At 48.1% G+C, this 9,763-nt stretch overlaps 1 protein-coding gene across 4 annotated transcripts in view; it reads left to right on the top strand.

The window, feature by feature from the left end:
• Positions 1-2,585: 2,585 nt before the first annotated feature.
• LOC111145169 (STN1, CST complex subunit) overlaps positions 2,586-9,763 on the top strand; it is a 44,398-nt gene continuing 37,220 nt past the window's right edge. For 3 of the 4 annotated variants that reach the window (XM_022499875.1, XM_022499876.1, XM_022499874.1), the window contains exons 1-2: positions 2,596-2,790; positions 3,094-3,288. In XM_022499875.1, coding sequence (XP_022355583.1) covers positions 2,772-2,790; positions 3,094-3,288 — 214 coding nt within the window. In that variant the 5' untranslated portion in view covers positions 2,596-2,771. Of the gene's footprint in view, positions 2,791-3,093; positions 3,289-9,763 lie in introns of all 4 variants that reach the window. The other variant, XM_022499877.1, reaches the window with a different exon arrangement.

Genomic DNA, 9,763 nt, shown 5'->3' with positions numbered 1-9,763 from the left:
CCTGGGTGGCTCATCTGCCTTCAGCTCAGTTCCACATCTGGCTCCTTGCTCAGCTGGGAGCCTGCTTCTCCCTCTGCTTGCTGTTCCCCCTGCTAGTGCTTTCTCTCTCTCTCTGTGTCAAATAAAAAAATAAAATCTTTTTAAGAATTTAAAAAATGTTGGGCGCCTGGGTGGCTCAGTGGGTTGAAGCCTCTGCCTTTGGCTCAGGTCATGATCCCAGGGTCTTGGGATGGAGCCCCGCATTGGGCTCTCTGCTCAGCAGGGAGCCTGCTTCCTCCCTCTCTCTCTGCTTACCTCTCTGCCTCCTTGTGATCTCTGTGTCAAATAAATAAATAAAATCTTTAAAAAAATTTTTTTAGATGTTGATAAGTTATGTTTATTCTAAACTTCAGACAGACAGAAAATCGAACCCAATATACAAGGGGTCAAACGCCATTCAACCAGTAAAATGTCAAAATGGTCAAGGCTAGATAGTTTGAGGTTTGAGGTAGGAGATATGCAGTTCGAACCCCTCCATTTCCAGAAGAATTTGCAAAAATCTTAACTTTCTAGAAGAAAAATTGTCCAGCCTGGCAAAAGTGCTTGCAAAACCCAGCATTATCTCACACAAAGAAGCGCTGAGGCAGGTTCCTTAAGAAAGTCTCCCAGCATGAAGCATTGGGTTTTGAAATGTCTGCTTTGCTGTGTCATGCAGTCCCAAGCTGAAGTGCCCTCCGGTGTGCATGATCTCAGGAATCCCTTTGCACATGCGGTGGATAGGAGAACCTGGAGTCTATCCTGATGAAGATGGCGGGAGGAAGATCCTCCCAAACTCCTCTAGATTCTTCTGCAGTCTGGAAATTCTGTCCCACATCTCACCGTGGGTTTCAGCTGTAAACTGCTAGTTCAAGTTTTGAGCTCAGATCAAAGGAAACATCCCTGTTCCCCAAGGAATCCACCCTTCATCGTAAAGATGACTTCAGAGGCAATCTACTCTGCTTACCCCCATATGGGGATGGTCCTCCCCAAGGCTCTTAGTAAGCTTGGAGTCCCCAAGGGCTCTTATCGCTAGCGCTCTACCCCTGGGTGAACCACAGGAGTCACTCCTGAAGTCTCAGGCTCTGAGGATGCACAGTAGTGATTTCCTTCTTGGGTTCCACCCTGGAGCAGATGTGTACAATCAGGAAAATGTCACCCGACCTGTCTCTCCTCATCTGATAGGTCAGCCAGAAGCACCAATTCTTCTGGGTGTCCTACTGGATATGCTTTCTTGAAGAGAGATCCCTTCTATTAAAAAAGGTGTCTTCTCTTAATTGTATTTTAAGCTCCATAGAAACAACTGTTCATTGCAATAAAATATGGGCAATGCTGTACTTTGCCAAGGATTCTGTTTTTCACCTTCTTCAGTGGTCAGGGATATAATTAAATGCCAGCATTCCGATGATACACATTTTCCATCCCAGCTGCTTGAAGTTCCTTCTCTGCTAAATAGTTTAGTAATTATCTCTTTGACCACTACCTGCCTCCCCCAGGGAACGGCCTGCCAGGACGACCTCTACTCCTCCTTCCATTTTAGAGTCTCTATAAATTAGGAAGAACTCTTGTCATCTTGAGTAATGTCATGATGTAGCTTATTTATTTATTTATGGGAGTGGAATGTGGCTATCTTTTCTCACTTTAACTTAGGACCACTGGGGACAAGCAACCTCAAGGTAGCCATGATTTACCAGAATGTCAGTTTTTAAAAATCTTTATATGCACAACATCCCAGAGTGTAAATGGAATAAGAGGAAAGAAGACAAAATTTATTGTCATAATTGTGTGGGGCTAGCTTTGGGAGAACCAAGTGCTCACATTCATTCAAGAGCTCACATTTGGATACTGACATGATCTCCAAGTGAGACTGTAGAATCCCAATGTGTGTGTGTGTGTGTGTGTGTGTGTGTGTTAGCAGATCACTCACCAAGTGTAAATAAACATTTAAAATATGCCACAGGGCAATCCTGCTCTTGGTGTTGCGTTTTTTTATTTGTTTATTTAATATATCAGGAACCAACTCCCCCTTACTCCCACCTCCACCCACGCAAGAGCCGGTCCCAGGCTCCTGGGGGGCCTGACTCAGCATCCTACCACCAGCGGGGGACCGGGTGAAAGGGAGACTTGGAGGATGGGGTTTGGGCAGCAGGAATTGCAGAGTCAGGTCCCAGGCCTCAGAGATTCGGGCTCGGTGCTCCAGCGGAAGCCCATGAAGGACGGATGGAGGGACCAGAGGACTGCTTGGACCCCGCAAACGCAGACAGCCGGGCCGCCACCTGCCGGCGAGCTGGGGGCGGGGCCTCGCCGGGCTGGGGCGGAGCGGCGGGCGCGACGGGGCGGAGCCGTGGCGAGGCGCGGGCCGCAGGAGGGCAGGCCCCGGCCGGGAGAGGTGGGTCGGTGGCCGGCCGGGAGCGGTTCCCGCGGCGACTCGGGAGGTGCCCTGGGCCCCCGCGCGCTAGCGCCGGGCGGGGCCGAGGCGCCCGCGGCCTCGGAGCTCCCGGAAGGGCCGGGCCTGCGCGCTCCTGGGGGCCGGGGGCTGGTGGCGGGAGCGCGGCGGGAGCGCGGCGGGAGGGGCTTCGAGCGGGTCTGCTAGTCGTTTCCGTTTTCCTCCTAGTCTGAGGCTCGTTCCCAGACCGGAAGGTGCCAGGGCCGAGCGACGCACAGTCCCACCCACTCGGACCCCCTTGTGTTTGGCCACGCGGGCCCCCATTCCTCCCTAGACCTCGCCCATCCAAGCGGTTTCAGGTTACGCCTGTATGGACACAGCTCCCCAAGGTGAAAAGTTAGCCTTTAGCCGTTTTGAAGTTCGTACCTGGGGGGAAGGAGAAACACTCCCGTGGGGGCAGAGGAGATGCCAGAGGGAGAGCCGTAGGGAACGCACAGGCCCTCACCCAAGGAGTGCTTTTTTGCTCTAGGCCCGTGGCGCGAATTTGCCAGGCCCTGGACCCCTGCTTGTATCCCTCCCGGAGTTCGGCATAGCCACCTGCGAGCGGCTTCGGGGCCATGCCGATTTCACCCTTTAAAAGCATTGCATCCTGATTTTGTGTGTGTGTGTGTGTGTGTGTGTCTCACATTTAGATCCTCCACTCAGTGACGCAGAGCCTTTCAGGGTTGGCTGCGAGCCAAACCCCGGCTTCCCGATGCAGCCCGAATCCAGCCAGTATGAAGAAGAGACCCCTTCCCTCTTGTGGGGCTTGGATCCAGTGTTTGTAGCCTTTGCAAAACTCTACATCGGGGATATCCTGGACTTAAAGGAGTCCCGCCAGGTACCAGGTATGTGGCTGGTGGGCCTGGAGGATGCCAAGGGCTGCACCTGCACCTCACCCTTCTTTCTCCAAAGCTGCAGGAAGCTGGGGCTTAGTGGCTTTCAGGAGAACCTTCCTGCTGCAGGCTCTGAAGATGACCTAGCGTGGACTCTCAAATGAATACTTTTCTGTGCAAGTTACAGAATCTAAGTCTTATTTTTATTTTTTAAAATAAATGCGTGAGGAAGTAACCTTTGTACCCTGGAATGTTTGGGGTTTTTTGGTTTTTTTGTTTTGTTGGTTTTGGTCTGGCTTTGAGGTCTTTAATATTTTAACATGCTCAGTGTTTTTCTCTGGGACAGCTGTTGGTGGAAAGCTTCAGCGGACCAGACATCTCCAGGCCTGTTCCCTGGCCTGGACATGTGACTCACCTGCAAAGCTTAGGTGTCTTCTTTGTAAAAAATGGAGATTAACCAGGCCTGATTTTCTTGTGGGGTTTTGTTTTGTTTTCAACTACTCAGAACCAAGTAATATAAACTCCCTGAGAGGAAATACATTATCTGTCTTATTCATCTACATAACTTCAGTGCTTAGAACTGTGCCTGGCATGTGGTGGGCCCTCAGAAAGTAATTGGAGCAACAAAGTATTATAAATGTAAAGTTAAAGAAATCATTTTTTTTCTTTTAAAGGTGGTTACTAAAGATAGGTTCTTCATGCCTAGAAACATAACAAATATAATTTGGGGTAGATTTAAGTAATTCACATAGCTGTGTGTGGATCTTCACATGTTTATGGTGCTAGGTGGAAAGTTTGGTTCAACTCTTTGCTGTTTTTAAGTGAAAAGCAAGCTGTGAGTCAGAAGTAGTCAAGAAGCTCAAGTATTTGAATCAAGTCAAGCTACTTGACTATCAAGTAGTCAAGAAGCTCACGGTTTTAATGAGAGGATGTTTTGTGTGTTTCCAGTTCTATGTACAAATATATTTGGAGGACCTTATTCTAAAGCCTTGTGTGCAAAACACCTTGGTTTCCTAATTATTGTTGGAAATGATCTATGTTTGGTTTTTTGTGTTTTTTCTTGGAAGGCAGCCATCCTCCCCCACAGTTGTCCATTTTCCAGAACAGGCTGGTATTCTTCATAGCTCATCTCAGGAAGAAAGTAATTCACACCAAATGCCAGCTTTGCATTTGAAAGAAAGTTCTTATAGAGTGGCTCAAGGAAATGTCTGGGCATGATAGGGGCTTAACTCTTTCTGCGGGCAAAGGACCTCATGATGTATTAACAGCCAACCAAGGAAAACGGATCCTGATGGTCTTTGCTAGGTCACTGGTAAAGCTATTTTAGATGTGATTTTGTTGCCAGGTGGACTGGGGAGACTCCTGACCCCGAGGCCTCCGTCCATCCTTTCCCAGAGATGTTGCCAGAAGCTCTTGGTCCCATTGCAAGAGAGAATTCAAGGAGAGACCCGAGGCAAGGGTTGAACGGTGCAAATCGGAAAGTTTATTAAAGTGAGAGTACACTCTCGACACAGAGGGAGGCAAACCATAAGAGACTCAACTTTAGGAATCAAACTGAAGGTTGCTGGAGGGGAGGTGGAGTGGAGGGATGGGGTAACTGGGTGATGGGCATTAAGGAGGGCATGTGATGTGATGAGCCCTGGGTGTTGTATGCAATGAATCATTGAACTCTACTTCTGAAACTAATAATATACTATATGCTAATAAATTAAATTTAAAGAAAATTAAAAAAAAATAAAGTGAATGCAGGCGAGCTCAAGGGAGAGCTGCATCCCAGGTTTTGGGTTCCTGTCTTTTACTGACAGGTGTTAATTAGGGGTTGGAATATTTATTACTTGGGGAGGCATTTTTTTGAGGAGCGGGGCTTTGTGTCTTTTCCCCCTTACTTGATCCAGGTTTTTGGCTCTCTTTGTCTTGAGACTGTCTGATTTGATCCAGCTTCTTATGGCTTTGTTTTTGGAGTGCTGCAGGGACAGGTCTCTGACTTCCCCCATAGCTAGCCATGACTCCCCCTTTGTTGGCCTCCAGGCATCCTATAAAAACCTAACTGCTGACTGTAACAGTTTTTAAAATGAAACATCATGCTTGAAGCAGGCACCAACCATAATTGCAAGAGAGTGATCTTGAGATTATACTGTAGGGCTCAAGGGGTGGGAAATGCCCCTAGTCTGGGTTTTTCTTTCTGTGTTGTTTTCATTGTTGTTTCTGGTTTGGTTTGAGGAGAGGGGTTGTCCATGCCGACCCCTGGGGAAAGGAGCGGGCTAGAGATTGAGTTGTCATGTTGCCAACGATTCAGTCATGCCTGCAAAATGAAACCCGAATAAAAACTCTGGACACCGAGGCTCAGGTGAATTTTCCTGGTTGGCAATCGTGCATTGATTTGTCAGGAGGGTGATCTGTTCTGTGGGTGTGGAAGCTTTGCGCTTGGACTCTTCCAGACCTTGTCCGATGGATCTCTTTAGTGAGTGAGCCCTGGTTTGTACCCTTCATTATAAAACTATAGTCATAAGTCTAGTACCTTCCTGAGTTGTGTCCCATTCTAACAAAACACCAAAGCTGAGAGAGTTGTAGGCCCCCTGAAGTTGTAGCCAGTTGGTCAGAAGTGTGGGTGGCTTGAGAACACCCCGATTCAGGGCTGGTGAGTGAAGAAAGCAATTTTGTGGTAGACTGTGCCCTTGACTTGAAATTTGACCTGACTTTGTATTTGCCATCCATCAGAATTGCCTTGAAAAATGGTTGCAGAATGTCTACTTCTCTAAATTAATCTGCAAATTTAAACTAATAAAAAATATTATGAAAAAATAGTATCAAGTTTGTGGTGGTGGTGGTGGTATTTATAGGTTTGGGGGTCTTTTTTTTTTTTTAAGATTTTATTCATTTATTTGACAGAGAGAGACAGCGAGAGGGGGAACACAAGCAGGGGAAGTAGGAGAAGGAGAAGCAGGCTTCCTGGGGATCAGGGAGCCTGATGTGGGGCTCGATCCCAGGATCCTGGGATCATGACCTGAGCCGAAGGCAGAGGCTTAATGACTGAGCCACCCAAGTGCCCCTTGGGGTCTTTTTTTAAAAAAAGATTTGTGAAAGAGAGAGGGAAAAAGAGAAGGAGCATTGGGGGAGGGGCAGAGAGCGAGAATCTTCAAGTGGACTTCCCACTGAACATGGAGCCCATGAGATCTCACCCCCATGAGACCATGACCTGAGCCAAAATCACGGGTTGACTGCTTAACCAACTGAGTCACCCAGGTGCCCCAGTTTTGGGGTCTTTTTTGCTTTATCTTTTCGTTTATAGCATGTAGAAATAGTCTTTATTATTCTAAATATCGGTGTCAGACTTTAATAATGGGATAAATAATGAATCTGATGTTTAAATCAAAATCTGTTACTTAGGGGCACCTGGGTGGGTTAAAGCCTCTGCCTTCGGCTCAGGTCATGATCCCGGGTTCCTGGGATTGAACCCCACATTGGGCTCTCTGTTCGGCGGGGAGCCAGCTTCCTCCTCTCTCTCTCTTCTCTCTGCCTGCCTCTCTGCCTACTTGTGATTTCTATCTGTCAAATAAATGAATAAAATCTTTAAAAAAAAAATGTTACTTATATTATCTAATTTTAGAGGGTCCGATGAAGTGGGAATAGTGCATTTGTAAGAATTATATGCAAAATAGTATCTTGGGCACTTGAATATTATTAGACATCAATTAGATAATGGCAGACTAAAAAGAGATCAATCAAAAGTACTTTTCAAAGAGAGAAACCAGGTGAATGTCTTGCTGTGGTGGTGGCAGTTTGGGGATGGGCTGCCGTGAAAGCTGACTTAGTCCTTGCTGTGTGACCCAGGTCCCTCAACCCTCCCCACATGACCCTACTCCTTCCTGGGGACCTAATGGTCCAGGAGATCCCCCAGTATGTTTGGGCTTCTGGGGGCTGCATGTGAAACAGAGGCAGCAGGAACAGAAGGACCATGTGGGGAAGGCTGCAGCTTGAACTCCCCCGTCAGCCAGTATCTGTTGTTTGGGTGGTTTTCGGTTGTTTGCTTCCTGAGCTTTCCTTCAGTCGACAGAGCCACCATCCAACTTTTATTTTTTTTAATTATTTTTTTTTAAGATTTTATTTTTATTTATTTGTCAGAGAGAAAGAAAGAGTGCACAGGCAGGCAGAGTAGCAGGCAGAGGCTTCCTGCCGAGCAAGGAGCCCGATGTGGGACTCGATCCCAGGACACTGGGATCATGACCTGAGCCAAAGGCAGCCACTTAACTGAGCCACCCAGGTGTCTCCAACTATTTTTAAGCTCTTCTGTCGTAGAAGAGAATCTTCTGTTGATAGAAGGACGTGGTCCTCTCCACTTCTTGTCTGTCCCTTCAGCTTCTTCTCATGGTTGCGTTTCTGATACGTGTAGTCATGTTTCTCTACAGGTGGACACGTTGTCTTCTCTATTCCCAAGCAGTGTGTTTTCTCCTCACTTGATTTCCTCTGTTTTGATTCAACCCATGCATTAGTTTCTCCTGAATTTGCTCTCCTTTATTCAGAGATGCTTTAGAGATGTTTTCAATATCAATTGCTTGAGATTGGAAGGATTTTTTGCATTTTTGAGTGACTCTGTCTGCCCTTCAAGGCGAACCATTGTCAGCATAGAAGATAAAAGTTTACGGAGCGCCCTTTTCAGTGCTTTCTTTGAGAGAGAGTCTGTTGTGTCTTCAGATGAAGACCTGTTCAGATTTTTATCTCGTGGCCTGACACAGTTGGTAACCTTGGAGGGTTGGCCTCCATTGCAGGTGACTTGAGCACCCTCACTGGCTTGTGTCATTAGTCCTGGCTTTTTATCACCTTTTTCATACACTTCAACCCAGGCAAAACACCTTTTGGCTAGCTCTGTTTCCCTTCTTAAAGTGTGTCGGCTCTTTACTATAAAACCACCATAGTAGCGCGTGGCAGGGTGTCCCAGGGAAACCCAGAGAGTCCTGGGACTATCTTGAATTTCCAGACGTCCCCAGAAGAGCACCCTGCAGTGGCTGGGAAGACATTTCAGGGATAGGCGGTGGGCTATCCAATGGGTCCAGAGGCCTCCATAGTTCTGCTTCCTACTACTAATGTCCTGGGGGCCACAAGTGACCACGTGGAACCCTGTAGAGTGTTCTGTCTCTAATGCCAACAGATGCCTGGCAACCAGGACAGACCAGCCATTGAGATGGGGGTAGGGGAAGACCAGTCAGGTTCTAGAAAACGGTTCTCTCTAACTTTGCTCTGTTCAGTGCACCAGTAGACAGTGTTATTACCTGTCCAGTGCCTTTGGGGAAGCAGAAAGGGCTGCTGCAGCCAGAAAACAGCATGGAGCTCAGGCCACTCCAAGCCCCCCAGCCCGTAGCAGACCCACTAGTGCCATGCCATAGCTCTTCTCTGGACACAAGCATGTCAGGCCATGGTGCTGGGGAACACTTCAGTAGAGGACTCCGTGTCCACATCCCTAGGGGAGGCCCATAGTCTCCCGATTTACCCTTCTTTCTGCCGCTGGGAAGTCTGAGCTTGCCTACAGCGGTCCTGCAGGGCTCTCCCTCTGAAGTCACCCATTTCCCTTTGTGTTTGGTCAGTGGAGGCAGGTGGGGGCAAAGGCCCCAAGGGTCTCACCAAACGTAGTAACTAAGGGACCTAGATAGCAATCCTAAGAACTCAGGAGGAGTCGATTGGAACTGTCCTGCTCTTAAAATTGCATGGATTTTCTGTGGAGCCAGTTTGTCCCCATTCTACCTGTGTTCCTGGAAGAGGGTGACCCTCCTTCGGGGATGACACATTGACTCCGGCTCCTTCTCTTGTGTGGCCCTGCCATTTCAGCTCATGGCCCACACGGTTACCCCGCGCATGGTCTCTAACCGACCAAGTATTCTTTAGAAAGATGCCCTGCTTGGGAGAGGGCCCTTCTTTAGGCTAAATTACCACCATTTTTTCCCTTCCAACCACATCTACTCTCCTAGAATCTCCAGCGGGCTGAGGCTCAGAGCTTCCTTATCCATCCTCTGGGACTCCCCATGAGTGACTTGTTCCCAACCCCTTTATCCACATGGGATACAAGAGAACCATCAGCAGAGGCCAATCTGGGGGTTTTGAAGGGCATTGGGGTTCAGGCCACAGATCTGTCCCACCGTCTAACCCCGTGGATGTGGAGAACAGAGGCTCTGACCAGGTTTGGTGGGGAGGGAGGAGGTGGCTAGAAGTCTTTGCTGATGAATGTTTGTTTACAGGTCCAATCTTCATTGAAAAAGGAAATTGCCACTTAGACAGTTATAGCCTCTTTCTGCAAGTAAAGAATTCAGCCATCATGGGGGAAAAAACAGGCTGGAGAAGATTTTAGTCTGGACTTAGGAGCTGCAGGAGACAGACACATGTGCAAGTAGCTTACACCAAAAGGGTCAGGAGATCGGGGGGCTGCAGATGGGAAGCCTGCAGGGGCCAGGACAGCACTGGGACCCAGGATCGGAATCAGGGAGTCCCTGCAGCCAGG

This window comes from Enhydra lutris, unplaced genomic scaffold (assembly GCF_002288905.1).
Source record: "Enhydra lutris kenyoni isolate GAN:26980312 unplaced genomic scaffold, ASM228890v2 scaffoldscaffold12, whole genome shotgun sequence".
NCBI classification, from domain to species: Eukaryota; Metazoa; Chordata; class Mammalia; order Carnivora; family Mustelidae; genus Enhydra; species Enhydra lutris.
The sequence above is the reverse complement of the archived record's forward strand: the minus strand, read 5'-3'. Positions and strand labels throughout refer to the sequence as shown.